Source organism: Balaenoptera musculus, chromosome 4, assembly GCF_009873245.2.
Source record: "Balaenoptera musculus isolate JJ_BM4_2016_0621 chromosome 4, mBalMus1.pri.v3, whole genome shotgun sequence".
Classification (NCBI taxonomy): Eukaryota; Metazoa; Chordata; class Mammalia; order Artiodactyla; family Balaenopteridae; genus Balaenoptera; species Balaenoptera musculus.
The window spans coordinates 5,392,917-5,419,345 of record NC_045788.1 but is presented as its reverse complement, the minus strand read 5'-3'; the positions used below and the strand labels follow the sequence as shown (position 1 = coordinate 5,419,345).

At 37.7% G+C, this 26,429-nt stretch overlaps 1 protein-coding gene across 4 annotated transcripts in view; it reads right to left on the bottom strand.

The window, feature by feature from the left end:
- ZNF385D (zinc finger protein 385D) overlaps window positions 1–26,429 on the bottom strand; it is a 953,569-nt gene that overhangs the window by 89,138 nt on the left and 838,002 nt on the right. For all 4 annotated transcript variants that reach the window (XM_036851515.1, XM_036851514.1, XM_036851517.1 and 1 more), the window contains one exon: window positions 8,192–8,354. In XM_036851515.1, the coding sequence (XP_036707410.1) occupies window positions 8,192–8,354 (163 nt within the window). The remainder of the gene's footprint in view (window positions 1–8,191; window positions 8,355–26,429) is intronic.

Genomic DNA, 26,429 nt, shown 5'->3' with positions numbered 1-26,429 from the left:
TACAGGTGCTCACTTCATGTTCTGTCATATTTGATCATTGTTCAACTTTTTTGTTATAGTTAAGAGTCTAACATTAAGAATTATTATTTTGCAGTTGAAATATTTTATCATTATATAAGCTTATGTCCACTTGATTCCTAAGAAGAACATAAAAATAGGGGGGAAAAAAGCCTCCATTAATTAAAAAACACACACAAATGCATACATAGACACAAATGTTTCCAGAAGTGTAACAGCTGTAGACAAAGCCACTGGGAGTTTTAATTTAGTTTTTAAAATTCATCCAGATGTCTGTTATTTCATAGATACTGGTTAGGTGTTTAGCTTATCATTTATTTCTTAAAGAAAGACAGTCACATACACGAAGTGTGTACAGATACATACACACACACACACAAGTCAGGGACCCTGTTGCTTTGAACCATAACATAAATTATGTCTAGCTTGTCAGTTTAGTTTTAATTCCCCTCCTATCCTGCACACCATACCCCAGCCCTTGACCATGGATAGATGACAGGTCCTTTAGGAAATGTAGGTTCTCACTGCTTCATTCATTCATTACGTTTAGGAAGACAACATGTTGCTGTCCAGATGAAGAATTTTTTGTGAAATTCTTCTGTGATTCAAGGATTGGGTTTGTGTAATGTATCTGGGTCAAAGCTTTTATCAGCACAATACCATTCATCTTGATTTCCTCAGGCACAAAAAGAACGGGATAGAATATTGTTTGTGATTTCCATATCACCCCTAATGTATGATCTGTTATCACTGGTTCATACACAAGGATCCTGGAACCACAATATTCAAATAAGCATCTGGAGTTTGTGTGTGTGTGTGTGTGTCTCCTTTCTGAATTTCCCTTCTCTTTTTTAATCTCTCTAGAGATCTGCTACCAGCACACACTGCTGGTACTTATCACACATCTTGAGCAGGGGACACTTGATAAAGGCTCTTTCTTTGACCAGTCAGAAGCATGTCATGAGCCAGCGCTAAGAAAAGAAAAACTACTTAAGGCATCAGTGGTCTCACAACAGTGCTTCAACTCCTGTGCCAAGATGCTGGCAATGGGGTCCTTTATTGTATTAGTGACTGTTCCAGGGGGTCTTTGTTTGGGAGAATGGGTGAGAAAAGAAAGACCCCAGGAGCCAGCACAATTTCCACTCCACCAAGAGGGGCATTTTTACGTCACTACACCAGATCTGTAAGTGCTGATAGAAATGTGTCCCTTTTCAAATGACTTCGTATTGCCTCTGAAAGGTCAAAAGAGCTATGGCTTCATAAGCCACAAAAGCATGTGTTCCTCTTCTTAAAGAAAATGGGCGATGCTGATTATAAAGACCTGGCGTAGTGGGGTATTTCAGGAACAGGTATTAAAGACAGAATCTTGCATATCAATAAATATGTATGTAAAATATTTATATAATAAAATACCATCTGATATATTCCATACTATATCATACATACAAATGTATAACACAATTTCAAAGATGCATGGCTTTCTGATGTCAAACCCAGCTTGTATTCTGTTATCATTTTCAACACTTGGGACCTTTGTCTGAAGTCTTTGTCAAGAAAAGCAAACTTGTCCCAACTTCCTTATGAAAACAGAAACAAAGCTAATTCTCTCTTGTCCTCCGCTGAAAACTATGTGTCTGTTTTCTAAATGGCATTGGACTGGCTTTTCCTTACAAACTACTCATCTACCACTTTTATTTCCAAGTCACCATTCTCATGATTTAGCTTCTACTTAAATGGAAAGGAAAAAAAAAGTGTGTGCCTAGCGCTGCCTGGCACTGAGCCTGATGTAAACAGCTGGCTTGAGAGGATAAGGCTCAGGAAAGGAAAGACCCCAAACTCTGTGACCTTATAAAATTGACTGACATTCACAAAGAGGCTTTGTTTCCTCATGTATTTATTTGTAGTCATTGGATATCACTTTCCATTGGATACCTTCTTTATCATTAGAAAAGTCTCCATCACTCTAAGTATAAATAATTTGAATTCCAATAAACACTTAGAATCAATTATTAATTCAGAGTAAATAAATATTCCTTTGCATTCACAGACCTTTTCAAAAATAGATTCAAAAGTATTTCACTCTTGGCACCTTTGGGTCAGGTGAGTACAACATCCTTGGATGATAATTTTGAATTGCCAAAAAGAAGAAGAGAGGGGAAAATTGATACAAAGAAGACTGAATCATTAGAGAGAAAAGTGCAAATTTAACTTGTAACATAGTAGCTTTATCTAATGACTATATTTGCAATTCGCTGAGACTTGAGAGAATTATGTAATAGAACCAGGGAGAAATGTTCTCAGATCTTACCAAGTAGATGACTATGGTAAATCTAAAACTCAATAGGCTAATTAACTCCTGATTGATAGTCACTGAAGGAACATTAGAAATGTCAAGTCTTCTTTACCTGTGTAACCAGGGAATCTCAAAAGAAGCAAACAAACAACAAACAAACTTTAGGAGTTAGACTTGATGACCTTTAAGAAAACCTGCAACTCTGAAATTTGATGAGCAATATCTCAGAATTCTTTGAATTAATAAGAACCATTGTTCTTTCATGCAATCAGGTATTCACAAATAAAAAAGTCTAGAGGTTTGCTTTTAATTCAAGAACAAGAGCGCAACACTGATTGCTTCAGGTTTTAAAACTACTTATTATCTTTTACACAAAAAGTACCCTTTAAAGAAAAAAAGATAAATAAAAGGATTATGCAAGTATGTACTCTAAATGAGCATATCATCTGGCCATAGGAAAAGGTAAAGACATAAAAATTATATTTGAACAAGAATAAGATAGGGCAGCTAGGAAGATACGGATTCTTATGGGACTTCATAGGCAGAACGAAGAAGAGAAAAGTGACACACTTTAAGGGAGAAATTTAGAAGAACAGTATAAGAAACAAAGATGCAGGGGGATCATGTCTCTAGTGGAGAATACTGCAGGTGAACAACAGAAGAAAAGTTTGGAAAGGCAGGTTGTGATCAAACCATGGGGGACCATGAGGTCCAGCATAAAGGCACAATGAAGGTTTCTGAGTGGGTTAGTGCTGTGCCTTATATACCGTCTAGTATAAATGGGCAGTAGAATGAAGGATATGGTTGTCAAGGGGCCAGAATGGAGGCAGTTGGAATTGCATGGAGGCTAGGGCAATGGTAGGAGTAAAACTGAGACCCATGAGGCCGGGATATGGGTAGAAACCATGTGTGAAAGAGTGAAGGGCATCTCCTGGGAATGTGAGGGGAGTGGGTTCCAACCACTGAACGGATGTGTGGCCTGAGATAGGAAGAAGAGGCTAAGATGGATAGAAGGTTTCAGGTCTATGAGCTCCAGGACCAAAAATAAAACTTGGGAAGACAGGATGGAGAGAAAGTTGGGGAGGATGGTCAAAGTTAGGCTTATTTTTTTTTTTTGAACCTGCAAAATAGAGGTGCTAACAAAGCATCCAAGTGAGTGACCAATAAGCCTTAGAAATCAGGTCAGGGATTTCCCTAGTGGTTCAGTGGTTAAGAATCCTCCTGCCAATGCAGGGGACACGGGTTCAAGCCCTGGTCCGGGAAGATCCCACATGCTATGGAGCAACTAAGCCCGTGCACCACAACTACTAAGCCTGTGCACCACAACTACTGAGCCCGTGCGCCACAACTACTGAGCCCACGCACCTAGAGCCCGTGCTCCGCAACAAGAGAAGCCACCGCAATGAGAAGCCCGTGCACCACAACGAAGAGTAGCCCCCGCTCGCTGCAACTAGAGAAAGCCCGCATGCAGCAACAAAGACCCAATGCAGCTGGGTTTTAAAAATCAATACATAAATAAAATTTATTAAAAAAAAGAAATCAGGTCAGATTTTAGGAGAAGAACAAGGCTGGAGATGTGGAATGCTGAGACTCCAACACAGGGATGGCGGAAGCCATGGTGGGATGTGGTGCTTTATTGCTCACTAATATCTGTCCCCTTCCCTGAAGGAGATTATTCTTCCCTGCCCTTTATAATCAGGCTTGATCATGTGACTCGCCAAGGAAAGGGAGAGGAAAGTTAAGTCACTTGCATTAAAAAGCTTTAAAAGCCTATTGATTCACACCCTTCTTTTTTCCTCTTCCATAGAACTGGTAATGCCTAGCTAGTGACTGCTTCATTAGCCTGGCCCTAGAGTTAAATTAACAAAGGAAAAAAAAAAAAAAAAAACAACCCATAGCTGCTCTGTAGGGTGTGAGAGAAATAATTAGTGGCTGTAAAAGCCACCAGGAGTTGGCAGTTGTTTATTACTGCAGATTCACCTAGCCTAGCCTAATGGATAGGTCATAGGAATGAATAAAATTGTCCAGAAAGGGAAAGTAAAGAAAGACCAGAGGATGACTTCGCAAAAGACTTAATCCAACAATTGTGAATGTGTCATTTCACAGGAAAAAAATGTCAATTGAGCTATATTTGCCAAGTTACTTTAAGCATAATTTCTTAAGTTTTGTCATTACTTTTTCCGTATAGAAAACTTGCATTAAAAAAAAAGAGGGGAGGGATAAATTAGGAGTTTGGGATTAACAGATACTACTATATACTACTGTATATAAAATAGATAAACGACAGGACCTACTGTGTAGCACAGGGAACTATATTCAATATCTTGTAATAACCTATAATGGAAAAGAATCCAAAAAGAATATATATATATGTATGTATATATGTATATGTGTGTATATATATAAACCAAATCACCTAAAACTAATACAACATTGTAAAGCAACTATACTTCAATTAAAAAAATTTTTTTAAAAACCTTGCTAAGTCAGGCAAAGTTATTCTGGTCACCTCTGGAAATGTTTGCTCCATGAAATATTCTGTGAATGAATAGCAATCACCCTCCCGTACCAACAATTTTGAGTGTTTGAAATATTTTTAAAAATATTACTTTTGCCTGTAAATATTTCTTTGTGTAAATTCACCAAACACTCCTCATTAGATTGTAAGAACTAAAATTATGTATTAACGTTAGGGAGTGTCTTCTTGCCCAGCAGTAGGGGAACGAGGCTATCTGGGAGCAGCTGGTGGTTGATCACTGAATTGCTCACCACTCCAGCCTGCAGACTGGTAGAAGGAGGGGGAAAGAATCCCAAGATCATGAAGTTAGTGACTGAGACCTTAGCCCTCATGTAAGCCCAAATATGTAGACATATTTATTAGCCTAAGGCAGCAATTTAAGCCCATAATACATGATTTAGGAATTTAGAAGGAATTGTTTGTCTACATTCTCTTTTTGTAAGTAGATTTGGAATGAGAATTTGGTTTTTATGTGTATTCTATTTCTTGTGTTTTAAAGAATCCCAGGAAAACCTCCAAAGCAATTTTTAAATTCAAGTCTATACCACTTCTTGCTTTCTTTTTTTTTTTTTTTACTATTGTTGCCCAACCTTCTCTTAAGATTCTTGTCTATCACATCACTGTATACTCAAGCATTTTTAAAGGCAATTGGCCTACATATATATTAAATTCTTGTTAAGAACAGTTTGGTAAAATTAGTGAAAGTGATTTAATGTCTCTATACCTTTTATGCATGGATAAGTCCACAAACCACAAAACAACTTTTTACATTAAGTAGAAAGGTTACAATTTTTTATTATTAAAAAATACGTGGTCTTTGATTTCAGAGTCTTCTCTCTTTCCCCTTCTGCCTCCGAGTATTTAACTGTTGTAAGAAACTAGCTCAGAGACCCATCCTGTTTTCAGAGCTGTGCTCTTTCCCAATCAGTATGAGGACACAGGCAGTAATAAAAAGGACAAGTAATAGCTTTAAGAAAACTCCAATTTGTCAGCATAGGTGCCTCGGATTCATACTGCAATACGAATGGGCTAAGAGTCTATGAAATTCCAGGAGCTTTTTTGGGCTACTTCTCATAGGTAGTTTTGCAGAAATCCCAGATAAGGATAGAGTTTGGCTTAAAACATCTAGTGAGTGTGCTGGAATCGTTAGTCTTTCAACCTGTATGACCTGTTTCTTTGTGGGTAGAGGTCCCCTTGGATCAGGGAGCCAATCCCTTCCAGATGCCCATCACTTCCTTACTTTGGCTTTAAGATATTTGTACTAACTTTGCAGATTTTATTATCCCTCTGTCCTTCTGGAATTTTCTCTAGCTCCAGCTAGAAAGGGCACTTCACCATTTCAACACCATTCTAACCACTAGGTAAATCTGGCATCCCCACTAGGAATCTGTCTATCTTATGTAGGCTCTGTCCCACAACCCAGTCCAAACTAGTTTCCATTCATCCTCCAAGAGGACAGAGCCTTTCCACTCTAGTCTCTCAGGTGAGGGATGGAGGTATGTATTCATAACTCATTTATGTAATGGAGATGACACACAAGGGAGCATTTCTTAAGTCCAGTCAGCAGCTCTACCCACCATGTACATATATATATTCTTAAATGGCATGCATCTCTGTGTAACAGGGAATTTTTGCATTTTAAAGAGAAGTCAAGGTAATCCAAACAGCCATTATTGATAAAAATGTCTAGGAGTAGAAGAGTCTGGCAACGAGCAAAAACTTTACATCAAACTCATCTCTTTATATCAAACCTTTTACATCAAATTTACATCTTTATTCTTCCTACCTACTGTCTTTTTGCAAATGAAATACATGTCTCTATGGCGAGTATGGCTTTAGGGATCCCATCCCAGATGCCAATATCTGGGAGCAGAAATTACACTCACCTGCTTCAAGACTGCTCATTTCCCCTACAGCCCCCAAAATAAGGCAGTGAATTTTCAATTAATGGAGAAAAGACTAATGTGCTCCCTACAAGGTTTTACATCTAAATTAATAAGACGGTATAATTCAGCTCTTGCTCTGGATACCAAAGAAATGAACATGACAAGTTTTTTTTTTTTTCTTCCCCCTTTATATGTTGTGACACAAAACCGGATGAATCAGAGAATCAAAGGGATGAGAGAAAATGCAGCCAACAGACATTTTACTCAGCACCTACCCCGCGTCAGACAGGTGCTGGGGTACAAAGATGACGAGAGGTCACTCAGCCTCAGAGAGTATACAGGGTACCCAGGAAGGAGGCATGATGCATGTACCAATAGTATTGAGATGAAGTATATAAAATGTGTTGTGGGAACTCACAGAGGACACTGTCGTCCCTTACAGATTCACACAGGAGCAAGCATCTCTCCAGATCCTTTGAGGACTACGTATTATAGGTCTCATGGGTGTACCACGTGTAATAACGTTGTTTTAATCTGTTGCATTGGTTCACTGTTGATTTTATATTTTCATCAGCCAGGGCCAGAAGATCTCTTCTAGTTAAGACATTAACCATCGATGACAATATACATGCTTCCTGACCACTGCTATTTGTAGGGGCTGGAAAGCAACTGACACACACCAGCCCTTGTATTCTTAGAAAGTGATTTATTAAATGGATGTGTGTACATCTATGAATCACACGGGATCTCTTTTTATGTAAGTTTCGAGGACCAGTGGTCTTATATTTTTAAATGCCAGCTTATGGAAACCCCACTGGCTTCCCCTGCCGTGAATAAACCGGTTGCTTGAGGAGCTATCCCAAGGGACCATTCAGAGGCCGTTATTTCACTGTGAAGACTGTTAAAAAGAATAATTGGTATCAATAACACTTACCTGTGTATGCAGAGGGAAGGTTACCCAGACATAACAAACAAGCCCAGATTCACACAGCCCCTACTTAAAACAGTGCAATATTTGGGATTTATGAGAATAAACCCTGTCAGTAATAATGCCCTTATGGGGGCCTTCTTGATTCATTTGGCATATGCTGCTGTGTACTCACAGTTAAATCAAATCTGCCATGCAGTTACAGGCTAATGTGCTTGCATACAAGATGCAAACGATACACACTGGAAAGGTTCACTTCTCAAAAAGAGGTATGGCTTTAAATGCCCTTCTGACCCTTGTGTTCCTCTAAAACAGCCATAGGACTGTTTCCAATGCAAAATCTGCAACATTACTGATTATCGTGATTATCGTCATCGCTCAAGGGTACTGGAAAAATGAGGGGGAAGCATTACCAATACATAGAAAGATGGATCGAGCATGAATCAAGGTGGAAGGGACACCAGCAACAGATACAGTCAGGCAAGGGAAGGAGCCCCCGAACAACAAGGGTGAAGACGACAATAACACAACAAAGAGCATCGCTTAACCTGTTTTGTCAGAGCTGGTATTGATGGTATTGGTAGTGATGGAGGTGAAGGTAGTCTTTGCGCTGTCCTTGGCAGTTACAGATTTCTGCTTATTTTTCATGGCTTCCAATGCTTTGAGCTTCTTGGCATGTTTCGTGCCTTTGTAGTGGGCCGCAGCCTGGCTCTACAAAGGAGAACAAAATGAACCATGCAATCAGGCTCATTTCTAAACTGGCATTCTCTGTATTACTGCAAATACAGACTCCCTTTCAATAACAGGTACCATTCACGCTAATTCTGGCTGTGGTCAAACGGTGGGGTTCTATTTAGAATGATGCTATACGAAGCAATGGGAATCAAGTTCTAAAGCCTCTGGATGGAAGGAAGAAATATTCTATTGCTTCTCTTCAGAGAGATGTAGATGAACGCTAACATAGCAACAACATTTTCTTTGTGGGGTGGGAGAAAAAAAATAAGAATTTACAACTGTATTGCCTTTGTTCTGTCACAGAAGATGCTGGGCTCCCAAAGATTAACAAGGGCCCTAGAAAGAGTAGCTCTCACCTTCTTGGCTCCGGAAATGTGTTTCTCCCTCTACAATGTGTCTTATTAATACAGGACCCAACAGGTGTCTACCAGGAAAAATTCACCGATAACAAGGGAAATAGGCACCCTGGAGGCTGAGATGGGAGCGTGAGAGTTCAAAATCAAATGCACTGCCGAAGTCCAAATGGAGTATATGGAAGCTGGGCAATTTTACGATTCTTTCTTTCTCTTTGCTTCCCACAGAGGGTAATCTGAGGAGTTCAAGGTATTCTTTCAACACGTGGGTCTTTTGTGCCCTGGTCCATTGCCAGGAGGATCCAGTGTGTTTTGAGCACTTCATGGGGTCAATGCAATTCTTTTGCCTTTGTTTTCTGAGATTTCTATAAATAGTAATATATATTTTCCCAAGTTTATATTTTCTTAACCTTATCTTTTGGTATTGGAGAGACATTGAGATAGAAAATCATCTTAAAGAAATATATATTTATTAATGTTAATTTATTGGTGGTGAAGGGGAAGCCTTTGTGGCTTAGGGTGAGGTGGAAGTGGGCAGGGAGATTCTTAGATTAGAAGGTTTTCCAGCTCAAAACTTTTAAAACTATCACCTCACAAGGAAGAAATCTCGGTGGAAGACTAATTCCGTATAGTATCTACGCATCACTTCCCATGACTTATTTAAACTCAATGTTCCATTTTGCCAGAAAAATACACATTGTCCTCTTCATCACAGCAACTGTGGTAGGTAGGGTGTTGCAGTATAATATCTTTTTATAAGTAGATAAATATATAATCCACACCTTCATTTGCATCATTCTGACAAGTATCCTCAAAGGACTAGGTACCCTTATTGAAAGAACACTGGACAAGGAAATTGTATATTAGAAACAGTTTGAACAGAAAGGACACTCATGCATCAGTTTTCCAACAACACATAACATTAAAAGACATAGTGTGAGTCAAAATATGAAGTTAAGACTTACTATAGTTAATTGAGGAACCAGTGATAGATTGGATTGGTTTGATTCTACACGGAGAATGCTATTTTGATGGACGGAGTGGTGTCCCTTTTTTCTAATAATTCAAACCCTTTGGGTATATCTTTTGAGGGCATGATGCTATATTCAATTAATTCCACAATATATCGTTGGTCATCTTCTCTAGACAGCTGATGATGTACTTTCCCTTAAAGCAAGGTTCATCTCTTACTCCTGGTATAGAAGTGAATGCTTTATATATAATGCATATTAAAATATAAGGCTGAGATGAACAGTGCTATCCCCACATATACCTTCAAAATATTCATTTTGTACATATACTTTCATTCTAAGTCTCCTAGCAAATCTATATTTTCAGTGGTATTTCAAATCAGATATGACTTTGTTTTAATACACCATAGGAGCAGGTGAATGTCACTATTTTAGATATTAAGAAAGTTACTCCAAAAGAATCCTGACAGTTAAGAGTGTACTTATATCCTGCGCCCCCCGGCCGAAAAAAAAAAAAACAAAACTCTGCACAGATACAGCTAAGCCAATGCTTCCAACAAGTGAAATGGCTCAGGGAGTTGTGGGGAAAAGAGGGTGATCAAATTACCAATAGTTGGTGGGCTCCCAATTGAGATCCCTGATATATTAAAAAGCAAAACAAAAGAAGACAATATGCATACTCACTTGTTAATTGAATAATAGTCCCAAAGCACCCTGATAATAATTTAAAATATCTGCTATTTAAAAAAAAAGCAAGTGAGCCTCCCACAAATTTGAAAAGAAAAAGTTGAATGGTATGAAGGTCCAAAATGCTATGGAGAGACCAAGGTATGTAGAATTTCGGGGGAAATGTTGGATATAGCGGAGGCTGATCGGGGTAGCCTCAATGTGATTGTGGTGGTGTAGGGTGTGTGTGTGCTAGGGGTAGAAGTCGATATACAAGTTGGAAACAGAATGTAGACAGATAACCCTTCTGGATACTGTAAATTTTCTTTGTCATTGATCTTTATGTCTGTATAATTTATTAGACTGCTCTTGGGTTCTACTGGTATTAATTTTTCTATCTATGTATACTGCCCCCTGAACTCTTTTTTTTGGTATTCTTTTCCACTATGGTTTATCATAGGATATTGAATACAATTCTCTGTGCTATACAGTAGGACCTTGTTGTTTATCCATTCTCTATATAATAGTTTGCATCTGCTAATCCCAAACTCCCAATCCTTCCTTCCCCCACCCCTCTTCCCCCTTGGCAACCACCAGTCTGTTCTCTATGTCTGTGATTCTGTTTCTGTTATAGGTAAGTTCATGTGTGTCATATTTTAGATTCCACATATTAGTGATATCATATGGTATTTGTCTTTCTCTATCTGACTTCACTTAGTATGAGAATCTCTAGTTGCATCCATGTTGCTGCAAGCCCCCTTAACTCTTGGTCCACCTTGATACAGGTGTGTTGCATAAAGGCGTGTTCCTTGTGTAAACGAAGAAAGCCCAGACAGCTCTCCTTACCCTGTTAGCCCACTTCACTGGACTGGATAGACTTTTGAACCACATCTAACCTTTCTGTGACTGTAGACAAAGCTGCAGCCTAAGAAGGAATCGTGCTGAGAGATTTTTAAAAAAGCAGTAGTTGGACAGAGATGTGTCTTTGGGCCTCATCTGCTTTGCCTTTGGGCAGAGAGGTTCTGGGTGAATGTAGCATGCTATTTTCCCTCCAAGGTTGTCTCCTATTATTTATTAGCCAGTCTCTGAGTCAAGTCACCCTCAGAAACCTGGGAACCATCGAACACAAACAGACTATTATTTTTCACAGGAATGATTTCAAAGTTAAGTTAAGTATACTACTTCATCACAGCACATGTCAGAATTCTGTATTTTAAAACTCAAAGAGAATTAGGTGATCAAAGTACACAGAGAACAAGAAAACATTGCTTTCAACAAGTTCCTTTTAGATCATAAATGGAATATTCAGGTATTGTGTAATAAAAATCACTATTGCCGACCTTGAGCTAGCACATGACACCATGAAATCTAACAAGTGTCATCCCAGAGGCAAGTGGTGACATTAAAGATATGCACACACATTCCTGCAGAATAGTGATGCCACTTTAAATGTCATCACCAATCCTAGCCATCAGTAGCCAGTCAGACTTTTCAATCTTCAAATTTTGTCTTCAGTATTTCCAAAAGGCTTCAGGTTTAAATGCAACTGAAGTTCCAAAGTAGATAAAAATAACCGTTAAATGGCTAACACTTGGAAGAGTTTCATCATTTTGAAACACATGCACACATATACACACATCTATTTTGCTTATCTATGAGGCTTTGTTATAAATCACTATTATTCTGTGAAACTCACTGCAAAATTAATGTTCATGTATCCTTTTATTCCATTAGCTCCAATACCTTGTACAATTTTAATCTGCATGTCTTTGGCATAAAGTGTCTTAATATGCTTTTTAAGAACTAGGAAGTTTACTATAAGCATACATATATGGTAATGATAACCACTCCATTTTCATGAACACGTGATTTCAAAAAGAACAAGGTGGTCTTTGTTAGTTTCTGATGTCATTTCATTTTATCACATTAAATTTCTATTAAAATAAAATGAACATTATCTTATTAAAGTGTAACATCAGAAAAATAAAAAGTGGTTATGAAAGAAGTTACCATCCTCTTTGGGGAGACAAGAGGTAATACTTGAACAGAGGAATTCTTTTTTTTTTAAGAAAATTATCTGATTTCAGAACTTTAACTTAGATTGTTGTTTGGGATATAAAAAAAAATGAAATGATAAAAAGATATAGTATCCTAAACTCTAAAACACTTACTTTCAATTTTTATTTTGAAAACTATTGAAAAACTACTCCTGGAAAAAAGTTTAAAATTTGTATTTATCTCTGTACAGTTGTTTTTATGTTGCATACACTCACTCAAATCTAATATTCAGGCCATTTGCATAGGTTCAGCTATGTGGATTAAGACCAGTATACATTCTAACTGTTCAGTGGCTTGTTAAATATTTTGAATATCACTTCTGTATATATCAATAGAAAGTTTCTAATGATTCTATCTTAATTTGTTTATTATCAACTCTCAGTTTCATTTAATACTCATATAAAGCATTAGTTCTTAAAGTGTGGTCCCCAGATGAGTAGCAGCAGTGGCAGCTGGGAGCTTGTTAGAAATGCAGGGAATTGTACCCAACATCTTATAATAACCTAGAATGGAATATAATCTGGAAAAAAGAATGAATCACTATGCTGTACGCGTGAAACTAACATAATATTGTAAATCAATTATACTTCAATTGAAAAAAGCAATAAGATGATATTCAGTGAACTTGAAAAAAAAAAAGGAATGCAAATTCTCAACTTCTTTCCCAGACCCACTGAATCAGAAACTATGGCTATGAAGCTCAGCAATCCATGTTTTACAACCTTTCCAGGTGCTCCTGGAGCATACTAAAGTTTTAGAACCACTCATCCTAAATATTAGTACATTTTCTCCAAAGATGGCCCCTTCTTGTATAAGTGGCCAATGTCTAGGTTTTAAAAGATCAATATATAGTCATTTGAAGATTGAACCTTTCCATATGTCTAACTGTGAGTAATGTGTATTACCCAAGAAAAATAATCAAAAGTTTCTTTCTTTAAAAACAAGCCATAAAAAGAGGTAAAAAATAACTCAGATAACATAGGGAATTGGGGAACTTCTATTCAAGAGGGATGAATGCAAAATAGCAGATCGATCTTGGAAATCTTGTAACTCTCAAACCCCATATAAGTGCTTTCCAAGCCCTTGTGATTCTCTCTGTATATTTTACCTTTTCTCTCCAAGCTAATTATTGTTGCAGCATGACCTCTGACCCCATTGTTTGTACCTCTTTGTTGAATACTTTGCTGTGATCCATTTGTGCGGGGGTGCTGGGGGAATCACTAGTTCTGTAAAAAAAATAAGCAAAAGCAAGGCCCTGTGTCATGTCTCTTAAAACCTCACTATAACAAGCATTAACTCACTATTATATTTGCATTAACTGATTCAGTGTTAGCCATGGCTAAGTTCTTTCTTTATGTACTTAAGGCTGTTTTAATTGAAGGAAACTCCTAACCAGCAGGCAAATAAAAACCATGCTAGTAAGCCAAGAGACTGCCTTCCCTGTTACTCCACTTAACAAAATATTTGGAGAAGAAATTTAAAGATAGAATCGTTTATGGTTATACATTTTCCTTACTGATGTGAAGATATGTACTTTTCAAATTCTCTTACTCAATGGGGAAAATGACATGAGATAGATACTTTTATTCCTTAATTACATGTCCCATAAAGAATATTTAACAACTTATTTTAATCTGTGATTGTGCAGCTAACATTTAGGTAGATGACTACAATATGAATAAAAGTGAAAATTCACTTGCATTGAGTCCCAAACTGAAAAACATGATTCAATTAAGAGTGTTCTCTCTGAGCTCAAATGATTGATGCCTTACTTTGTGTTCCTGTCTTCTGTACTCTTCAATACAGAAATGAATAGTACCTGCCTCAGGAATAGAAAAATAGAAAAAAAAAAGATAATACCACAAGAGTAGGGCCATTTTTATACACTACCAGTAGTCACTGAAAAAACAAATTCTAAATAAACATAGAGAAAAAGAAGAGAGGCATGTCACAATTTCTCAGATATATTAGGTAACTAACTTTTATAAGCAACAAAAATACCTTGTCACTAAGTGGTTGAGAAAAAATCTCGATGGACTCACTTATCTTTTTCAAAGCTTCTCAACTCATCTAGAAACTTCATGATTTTTAAATATTAAGTACTTAATGTTTTCAAGTATCTAATATGGATGATAAAAATAGCACTTATTTGAGTAAGAGAGGCTAATTTGAGAGTTTTTGCCTGGCTCCTGTTGTGAAACCACTGTTCTTGTATGTCTGGGGTACAAACAGCTGCCTCCATGACCTCTAATGGTGGGGTCCTGATTGGGAGACACTGGCTGACAGTGGGCTTTGGAAGCCGGTGCTCATGATCTGATACCGACCAGGGTTCTTGGCCTTCTCCAATCAATAGAAATTGATAAGAGGACAGACAAGAAATTCAGGCAAGGCTTAACAGGTTCCCTTGCTCACTGCCCTAGCAGGGGCGAGCTGGTTGCTTATATGGGGTGAGGGTAGGGATGGGTCCAGGGGTCAGGTTGGAGGGGTGGCTTAGGTGGTCTGCCCACCCCTTTGGTGGTGTCGTGTGCAGGGGGCATGTGCAGTGCCCTGCTTTTGCTCCTGACACCCTGGTTTTGCTCCCGATTCCTGAGAAGTGGCGATTGGGTTTTTGGTCTTTTTGTATCTTGTTGTCCATAATTTGCCCCAACTGTGCATGCACGCAGTTATTTTTAGTCCCTTATAGTTTCTTTGTATTTTGTTGCTGGAGGAGACGTTTGTCCAGGTGCAAGCATTGCAGCAAAGGGTGCCAGGTCCCAGCCTGTCTCAGATCTAATTGAGCCAAAAGGAACATTTGGTTCTGGTGAAGTTTGCTCAATCTTTTGGGGATCTTTTTGTAAACGAGAGACCGCAAATGAGTTTTAACTCTACTGATATAACCACAATAATTTCTTGTAAGAAACTGAGAGAAATCGGAAAAACCACTGTGTCTAACTACTCAACCAGCGTACAATATCCCTTCACCATGTCCACAGCTGAACACTCCCCTCAGCGCGTGACTGTCACCTACCATTGGAAAGTGTGGGGGGAATTAACCATGTTGTATCTAATCATGTCCGAGGGTGAAGCTGTCAAAGGTGTTGGTATCAGATGCAGAGAAAAACTTTATTTCCGGGTGTGACCTGCATGCTTCCCCTAAATCGTCCCAACCTCCTCCTCTAAGAAACCTACCTACCCATCACCCCAATCATGATGTCTGCTCTCTAACAAGAATAACTGCCTGCAGTGTAGATAAATGTGGGAAAGCCCTCCCTTTTATGCTCTTAAGGAAAATACCACAAGAAGAAATCATTTTCAAAGCCTTCTCCCTCTGCCTGGAGCAACTTCACTTGCCTGGCAGATACCTGTTCATCACAGGTCACCAGCCCCATGTGGTCTTGGGTACAGGGAGTGGCTCCTTATAGCACTGACGTCACTGCCATAATAGGGTTAAATGTCTGTTTCTTCTGATAGAGAGTAAATTCCTCAACAGAGAGAGAAAGACCTCATCATTTTGTCCCTGGGACCTAGCAGAGATCTGTAAATAGGTTCCTATTAAATGCACGTTGAATTAATTTCACATTTTGATTTTAAAATGGAAATATGCATATGGTGTCTCAATGGATTCTGTATGTGAACAGGGTGCAACTTAATTCTCTGCCATTCTTTGGCATTTTGCCTTATCTGTTGAACACACTTCAGGGCATATTTATAGCACTTAATGCTGGAAAAGCATCTGGCAGAAACACAAACTATTATTTTTTCTCTGAGAGAAGCTTACCATCAACTGTAAATTGCGCTATTTATGGGAGCTCTCTTTGCATAGGATGCGGCAAGGAATAATATGGAGATTGTTTCACTTTTAAAAAATTTTGATGAATAACAAGTTTTGCTTTTTTTAAATCTGGGACGTGCCATGAATGTTTCCAGTGATGATTTTTCATTTTAAGATTTTTCTAAAAGTCCAAATTCTCTTAAATACACATAGAGAAATTTTCAGGATGTGGAGAATGCTATTTCTCTATTAACACGATTGTTAAAGTTTCCAAATGGAATATTTTCTCTATATTGCTCTAAAACAATATACAGAAATTAACTATGACATGATTAACCCATTTTCCTCCCTACAAATCCACATAATAATCTATACCCTGCATTTGCTGAAAAAGAGCACCTTCCATTTGGGGAAAAATATTAAATTCCCTACTTCTCCATAAATCAAGGAAGGCCTCCTCCCTCTAGTTTTATAGCATTTCTCATCTCTAATTCATGAATCTGAGAATTGTTCTGATTGTTCTTTTAATGAATTTGTTTCAAAGATCCCCTCTGAAATATGTAACTGTAAATGAGATTTGTGGAGCCCACAAAATATATGGTATATAGCTGAGCAGACGTTTTCTCAGTGCTAAGTACCATAGCATTTTTCTGAAGCACTCTGGGTGCACTGGGAAGAGATGGGATTGGGACCATAAATAACCTCAAGAACCTCAACTCCGATGGGCATAGCACACCCGTATTCCAGGCTTTTCACTGCTCATTCAGTCACAAAGGACTCACTGAACAGTGGCTAAACACTTTTGTAGTTATGGCGACAGTTGTCGTTATGGGGACAGAGCAGAGAATGAGGCACACTGATAAATTCAGCCACATTAATACATCTTCTCTATTAAAAATACCATAGGCTGAATTGGGCGATTGGGATTGACATGTATACACTGATGTGTATAAAATTGATGACTAATAAGAACCTGCAGTATAAAAAAACAAACAAACAAACAAAAAACACAACTAATACTAAATTTTCTTTGGGTTCTTTGTATGGAAATATGTTAATATAAATGTTTCAGACATTACATGAAATTTCTAAAAATCTTGTATGTTCTGTTATAATAAGTCATAATTCTAGTTATTACTTTAAAATGTATATCTCAGAAATAACTAAATTTCCTTGTCAGTTGCATTATTATGAACTTTCATCAAATCTTTAACCGTGGTCATTTTTAAGTCTTTTGTCATTTACAGACAGTTCTGGGTGTACTCTGATGCTTTCGCAAAAATGTTCCTATAAAAGGGTTTCATCTTCAAGGAATTCATGGAAAAGACTCTGACAAGTACAGTTTTCTGGTAACTGACTGTACTGCCGAACTGAATGAATAAGCATTTTCAGAACTCTAATGGAAAACTGATGAATTCATAAAAGTGCTAACAAAAGATCAAGATGAAAAAAAATTAATTACATGGAACTGAGTGAACTGATGAGGATGATTATAATTTTTGTGACATTCTGTTTGAATAAAAAAAAAAAATCCCCCCCCAAAAAAATAACAGAGGCAAACTCAAAAGATGAGAAAAAAATACAAGCTGTATTTGAAAGTCCTATTGCAAAGGGGTTAAGCTCTACGTTCCATAAAAAGTATCTAGAAAATTAGGAGGAAAAAACCAACAACCATTAGAAAAACTGGCAAAGCCCCAACCCAATTCAATGAAATAAATTATGGCAAAGTACCTAAGGCTTCTTGGGTTAGAATATGGACTCAATAATGAGAATAAATGCTAATTTTTGTCAAAAGAAAGGAAAACTAATGTTCATTTGTATAACTCACTTTGGTGCCTAAGTTAGAGGACTCTTGAGATGGATGCAAATTGTGAAAAAAACTGTATTTTTGTGGAAATTGTGGTTCTAGGAAAAAAGGAAAAGAAAATGCTGTTAAATAAGAGAAGCTCAGCCAACCTGACCTGACCTCAGGACACCCTTTTGACCAAAGAGGTCTGAAGTGAGACATTTTACGGGCAGAACCTGGGGAAATCCACCCAGCTTCTCAAATAAGAGTTTCTTCCTGGACTTAGGAACATATTTGGTGGGCAGAAAAAAGCATTTGTTTTTGTTGCCGTTGTTTTCAACTTTCATTTACCAAAGTTGCAGAAAGAAATGCCTTTGGCCTTGGATTAACTTTAGAAGACGGGTGAGCAAGGAAGAGACAGTGACAATGACTCCAGAAGACTGATTTATCTGGACATGTATAAATGCCTGATTTCCTGTTATGTCAAAATTTCTTCCCATGGCATAGATAAAATTGTGTTTATGTTTCCCGATTGACCATGGTATAGATGAGTTGTGTTAGCAAGAAAGAGTGCCAATCCCAACAGTTTAGGGTTTAGAGAAAACTTCCACAAACAGGTGCTGAGACCACAGTATCCCCCATGTTCATTCAGTAATTCTTGGGAGCATTCTGGCCAGAGGGTTTTTCCCCAGGGTGATGCTTGGAGGAAAAGATAAGTGATTCATAAATGCACTGAGGAGATCCTGCTGGTCCTTTACCCAGTGGATGTTAGTGTGAGGCTTTTATGGAATGCTTCTCTGGGCCATGTGGTGTGCTAAAGGCTATATATGAATATTCTCACTGATGCCTTACAAAGACCTACAAGGGAATTGCAGTTATCAAGGGCATCTTATACATGAGGAGACTGAGATCCTGGAACTTAGAGCAGCTCAACTGTGTAGGAAGGGCAAAAGCACTTGTACTCCAGAGACCACACTTATAACTCCTTAATCCCAATGGGAGTGGACAGTGGAAAACAATCCTATTATGCGACTTCATCGTAGCTAACCTTGCATAGAACACAGGTAAGAGTAAATAGATATTAAGCACATTAATAAAAAAAAAAAGTCAATTTCTGTGGTCATTAATTCATTTAATTTCACTCAGAGTTTATTGCAGGACCATGCTTTCGATACTATTATTAGCATCATTCTATCTGAGGGTCTACCCTAGTTAGATTCTTTCAATACCAGGTCCAATAAATTAATGCTGATTTACTAAACAAAGTGTTTGATTATATCCCCAAATATGAAGCCTTCAGGCATCAGGGAGTATCTCTGGGCACAAGTCAGTTCTGGCACAGAGAGAACTGTAGGTACAGTTCAGGGTTATGTTTTTTACTCTCTGTTCAAATGGAAGTCTGCTCAAAGGTCTTGAGAAATACAGAAACATAAACATGCTTGCATTTTTATGAGATCACTTGGGCAGGAACGAAGAGTGTGCATGGGAGGAGGAGAGCAAGAGCGGGTAAGGAGGAGAAGGTTCTATTATTATTGTGAGGGTTCATGAAGAGATGGCCACGCCTAAGAACTGGATGATGATGGTGAAAGTAGAGAGAGAAGAGTGCACACGTGTGATTAATATGTAAGTTGGACACGTCAAGCATTCATGGTGAATTTTGAGGGGAGGTCGCAAAGATGCTCCAATGGCTTCTGCTTGTAAACGCATGATTAGAGATTCCATTTCCTAGAACTGCTGATATTCAAAGAGGCCCAGATGTCTGGGGGAAGAGCGTGGGTTGGTTTGGGATATGTTGAGTTTGAGGAGTCTTTAAAACATCTAAATAAAACATGCACTCTGCAGTTAGCTATATGGTCTGGAGATTAGAGATGAAGTCTGGGCCGTAGCTAAATTGGGGAGTTATCAGCAACAGATGGTAACTGAAGCTGTTGGGAAATGCCATTTGAAAGGCAAATAAAAGATTTTTTCCTGTTTAACCACTGAAACACAATCCTTAATCAGCTGCAACATTTGAATGAATGAACTAAGCTTCCAACTGACAGTGTATGCAATAACAGATTTTCAAATTTTTCATTGAGCTAGAGTATACTTCATCACTCAGCTTTTTTTTTTTTTAAAGTCTTTCCTTAAAGTGCTTAAAATCTTCAAGTTTCAGCATAGAGAGAATCATTCCCTTTTCATCCTCATGCCAAACTGTGTTAACTAGAAGGAAAGTGATAGAGACAGAGTAAAAGGAAAAAAATAGGTGATTAAATCCCACTAAGGAATCATAAGTAAAGAAAAAAGTATGGGAGATCCCTGTAAGTTAATAATCACTCAAGAAAGCAGGTTTGCTTAGCCACAAACCAAGCAGGCTTGCTTAGCAAAAAAAGCGTGCAACAGAAGCATGAGACATGCCCCAAAACAATAAAACAATGATGGAATGAGACCCACATCCTGCACAGTGAGGTAAGTTAATGATTCCTAGGACATACTCCTTTGCGTGCACTAAAAACAAAATATAAGGAAAGGGTGACATTATAGTGAAGCCCTGAGATGATTTACCATATTTTAGTATATGTTAGTATAGTATAGTATGTTTAGTATATGCCTTCTTGCTCATTTCCATTTCTCCATGAGAGTCCCCGTTTGACCATGTAAGGACAAGAAAACTCCCCCACCTGACATGAAGGAGGGGCTGAAGATGGAAGCGTGACATCTACTCCACAATGAGGAAGAAGGTGGTCTTCTCTCCCTCCCCATTTTTCCTTTGATTATAAAACTGTAGCCCACTAAGTTCTCAGGGCAGCACCCTTTTGCCTGACCACTTGTAAACCTCACAGCATCCTATTTTAATAAATCACTTCGCCTCTCACTGAATTCTTTCTGCACTGAGCCATAAAGAACCGGAGCTCCTCAGAGCCCCAGAAATGCATTTCTGCAGTCTCAGCAGGACACATTTCTCTCTGTGACATGAAGTATCACACCTCAGCATTTGGTCTCTAGAAACTAGATTTATAAGGATAAAAGTTTTATCAGTAGAGCAGTAAAATGAGGATTGATGAAGTCTGACTACTGAAAGCTACAATGAGGTAGCCTCCAAACCTGGCAGAACCTGGTCCTTCTCTCTGAGTTAATATTATAGTGGACGGAATTAGTCATTTACGGGAACCTTATTAAAGGGTAGGTCAAAAGCAAGAAGGCAGGATGGGAGTCCTAATCAAAGGCTGACTAAATGTAGAAGAAGACTGTGCTTAATGAATATTATTAACATATCTGAAATGAGGCTATGTTAGTTGAATAGGTTTCATTCTGGCTTCTAGAAAAGGGAACTTTAAAGACAAACTTCATATAGATTTTTTCTCTCTCTCCCTGATAAATATAAGGAAAAAAAACCTAATCTTACTTTCAAATATGCCATCTGTCTCTATTATGACCGAAGGAGAAAGGGTCTGTTCTATAATCATTTTTATTTATTAAAATGTAATAAAAATTTTATAAATGTGATACTTAAAAATGTCTCAATAATTATAAATTTTATGCACTCTCTGGTTTCCACATGTGAAGAAACAAACTAAAAGCTGCAACATAGTGAGATTATTAAAACCATTTATTCAACATGTTCAAATGTTAATTTGGAATTTTTAAACTGACTTTTAATTTCCATAGTTTGGGGCAGGAGGTCAAAACAGGAACTGCATTTGACATGTGTTTTTCCCATAGTATTTGTGATTAACACTAAAAAAAAGTAAAAAAGAAAGTTTTCTCTAGATAAGGGTAATTGAAATTTTGACTTGGCAAATATTGAGAAATTTCTAGGCCACTGGATTTTCTGTGGTATTATCTGAATCTAAATTGTTTGAACTTCCAAGGTGAAAGTAAGTTAACAAAATTAATAAACTCTACATTTTCATGGCAAGCTGGAACATTTTGGATCCAGTCCTAAATATAGAAGTTGTCTAAGTGGTGCTTGTTAATATCACTGCTTCTACTGCTTAAACCAGCAAGTGATTTTCCCCCTTGGGCATATATTAAGAATTTACTTTTTGCAGACAAGTGCACAAATATGATTAGCTTTTGCAAATTGCTCTTTATTCTGTTACTGGTAAGTAATTTTTATATTATTACAGTGTAACCAGATGCTATTTTCCACTACATATTCAGCTGTAATGAACTAATTTAATGTGTTAAAACAACAAAAGAACTTCAAGAATGATTCAGTGATTCAAGCTGCATGGAAACCAAGAGAAAAATCAAGCGTGGAGTCTGCAAAATTATTCCAAAATTCAGTTTTCCACAAGGAATGTTTGGAGCCCCTGTTCCTTGAGGTTGTTTAGTCAAAGAAGTGTTTTCACCTTTGCAGGGTGAGTCCTGCAAACAAACTTCAAAGGGATGAGCTCCTCTGCTGACCGTGCACCTCTTTCCTAAAACTTGCACTATGAATGTGATGCCTTTGGGTTAAAGATTAGATTTATTGATGTGCTTATTTATCTGTTCATTTAAATATTTATGTATTCAACATGTTTATGCTGTGGGGTATTCCAATATATAGATAGGCACTGCAGAAGAGGAGCAAGAAAAGGAGATGAAGAAGACGTGGCCATGGAAATAGGACAAAAACCTAAAGAATCTGGTATCGTGAAAGCCAAGAGAGATAAGAGCTTCTGGAAGGGAATGGTTATCACCATTGCCTGTTGCTGTCACATCAGGGAAATGGAGAGAATAGAAGTGTCCATTGGATTTTACAACATGCGTATTGTTGGTGATTATGATGTAGGACAGGATAATTTAAAGCTTAATTAATTGAAACAATGGATTTTGGAAAGGTCTGGAATAAATGATGGATCCGAATGCTTGGTCAATTGGAGTTGCCAATTCAGGTGGCCTCCAGACACAAACTTCAACCTCCTGACACTATCATTCTGAACTGGGTACTATTATCTTATTTAATTCTACTAATATATGTTTCCTTATTTTAAGTGGATATCTGGAAGCAGACCTGCATTTCGATTCTATCATTTGTAAAAGCACAAAGATGAGTTAATAATTTAATAACATCAATGAGTTATCTTAAAATACTTTCACTTTAAAAAGAAAATTCCATAGAGTAGAAAATCTGAAAATCTTAAATAAAGAGAAGGAGTAATGTAGAATAACCTATAAACAAATTATCTTGTATTACTACTTTCAGGCTTTCAGGAATCCTTTTCTGTCATAGAAGGTGCTCAATATCTATTTGCTGAATGATAATTATATATTATCCTACGAAAAATGAGATCACACTCTTTACTGTTATATAACATACTGTATTCACTTATTAATGTATCTTCAACATTTCTACGTTTGATCAAGATTTTGGGGTTCACATCCTCATGAGGACTTCTGCTCTGAGGAAGAGGTGGTGTAGCTGGTACAGTAAGCAACAAGCTAGAAAAGTGAAAGCAAGGCTCCCGAATAGTCTCCTAACTTTATTCATATACCCAACATAAATCATTTCACTACCAGTATGAAATGTTCCCTATCCCTAAAATAGATACCTTTTGCAGTGGTACAAAAGGTTACAGTCAGGTTACTGAACAAAATGATTTATTAGTTACTGTGAAAGTATACTGTTAGATAAAGACTAAAAGAGAGTCTGATCTTAATTACCCATAGGAATATTAACTTTAGGCTTTCTTCCACAGATTAATATTTTAAATTGGCTATCCTCTGGTATTCAATATCCTCAGTGTCTGCAACGGCTCTATGGCTGGCTAAATCACCAAAACCACGTGGAGTAAAGCTGGTGGCAACCAGAAATGCTCACTGCAAAGATCATATAAAAGAAAAAAAAAGCATCTATGTTTTCTAAGTCTGTCTAGTTTAGGGTCTATTTGTTACACTAGCTTAGAGTTAACATAAGTAATCCAAACCCTTTCCATCGATTTTCAGGCGAGCAGCAAAGAACACATAGGTGCCCTAAAAATGATAAAAATAGCTACCAAATATTTGCCAGCTAATATATTCTATGTATGATTGAAGGGACTTTATGTAAGGTTTGTAGTTTCCCTCAAAATTAGATTTTACTGTATCCATTTCACAGATGAGGAAACTGAGGTTCATAATGTTTAAGTGACTTGCCCAAGGTCCATAAGGAGTAAACCTCAAAGGAAAGATGTGAAACCAGGTCTTTCTATCTCCAAAGCTCACGATCCCTCCACGACACCAGACAGAGTTTTTCAAATATTTCTGCCTTCGATGCAGATATTTAGCAAAGCGAAAAAAATAGATCTAGGAAGAAGAGAAAAGATAAAAAAGAAGTACCCTTCTGATAGAGAAGATTTCCCACTTTCTTCTATGATCCTCTATCTTTTAACACAGAAACTAGACAGAATTATTTTTGTAATATTCTAGCCAGTTCCCAGGTCACAATGTCAGGGATATTTATTCTTCTTTGGCCCACAGCCAGACGACACTTCTCTTATACTTAAGTGGCTATGTGTCTGAGTGACAAAGGATGAGTGGAAGTCATCTGCAGTATGTCCAGCTGGGTTTACTAAACTTCCCAGACACAGTTTTCCAGGCTCCTTCCCCTTCTGCCTGTTTGATTCAGTTGAGCATAACCATTTTGGAAGCTCCACATTAAAGATGTTAAAACCACAAGATGGAAGGGCCTAGATTCCTGAATCACCGCTTGGAAGAGATGCGCCAATGGATGAAGGACACATATTTTGCATGCTGCATAAGCAACATTTAATTATCTATGATTAGAGCCACTGTATAACTTTTGATTGATTTACACCACGGCCAGAGTTACATTAAACTAATGAATGCATCTATCTTCCTATTATGCTTTAAACCTAATAAACAGAGACTTCCCAGCCAATGTAAAGAAGAAAGGGCATGTGAGCAGATAGGCACAATTAATTAAGCCTGCAAAAAATTTTTTTAGCTAATATTTGCCTAAATGAAGCACCAAAGTGCTCTGAAAATCTACAGTTCCATGATTTTAAGAGACACAAGAATGTAACTTGTCTTTCAGCTTCTTTAAGTGTTTCTTTGGATAGCCTGGAGTAAAGAAACATCTAGGGGACGTGCTCAGCCACAGATCTGAACAGACCCAAGTCACCATTTCCATATAATTCCTTGTCAATTCTTACTAGATCACTGTTCCCCTGGTACGGTTGGCACACCCAGTTTTCCCAAATCCTCTACCTGAAACCAAAAGCAGAACCAAGACTCAAGGGTTTTCTCATCAAAGTCAGGTAATGTCTTCTTACCACAGTGCAATAGAATTTTAGTTTCTGATATTCTATTTAACTTTGACAGGATACATCAAAAGACCTCGCTCTTTCCTAAAGAGACCTGCAAATGACTGATGAAACTCCCCACGATTTTAATATCATGCACTTCAAAAATAAGTACTACTTTTTTCCCAAGAACCCTTCTAATCGACAGCCTTTTATGTTTCTTCATTTTTCCTGGCTGTCCTTTCTCATCACACACTTAGAAAGCTTAAAAATTAAAATAATTTACTCATGCCTTAAAAAAAAAATCTTTCCAGGAAACACAGCAAGATAATCTTGTGATTCTTTTTTCAGTCCTACCTGAATTTCATCTATCGATTTTAAGTCCCTTTTGTAAACATTCATTCATTCTTCATTAACTTCAAGTGAAGAAGATAAGAAACATTGGCTGGAAATGGGTGTGTAAATGCAAAAAATCCATAAATCATTGTATAAATCTTAATACAACCCAGAAGATCATTACCCCAAGTCTATGAGCTAAACATTAGGCATACGTCTTATTCTAAGTCAAATGGAATGAAACTAAGTTTGCATTTAAATTTTGGCTTACCACTCAGGGACTGTGCGACCTTAAGCAAGGGACTATTCTCCAAACCTCAGCTTCTTCATTTGCAAAATTATTATAGGAAAGGCTATTTTTTACTTCGTGAGAATCAAATTTAAAAAGTAAAATTTCAGTGCCTTGAACAAAGACTAAATTTGAGTGAGACATTCTGGAATCTCCATTCCTGTCTTTCATCTACTCACTCTTTATCACACTGTAACCCTTTTGTGGAAGGGTTAGCTTTTTCTCTATGCAATTCTCAAACTCATCCCCTTTTGGAAACCTCCACTAACGGCCCCCAATCAGCTATGCTAATGGGAGGAGGATATATCAATAGTCTTAGCAACGTAGAAAAAGAGATGTTAAGAATGTTTTCATAATAACTTACAAGGCTTATGCTAAAATAAACCCTCAGCGTGAGCACACAAAGTTTGTTTCATGGGCATTTCATTCTAAGGAACTCGAGAAATCTAAGTGCCCCTCCAGAGCCCAGGGGATGCAAGATCTGAAGTTGTCCTTTCCTGCTGTAGTTACACCTAAGGGAAAACAGGATGGCAGGAGTTGACCAGGTGACCAGATGACCAGCTCTGACAGAAGTGCAGGGAGAAGAGCTTTCCAGGGTGTTATTTAAAGACTGAGAACACAGGAAAAGAGGAA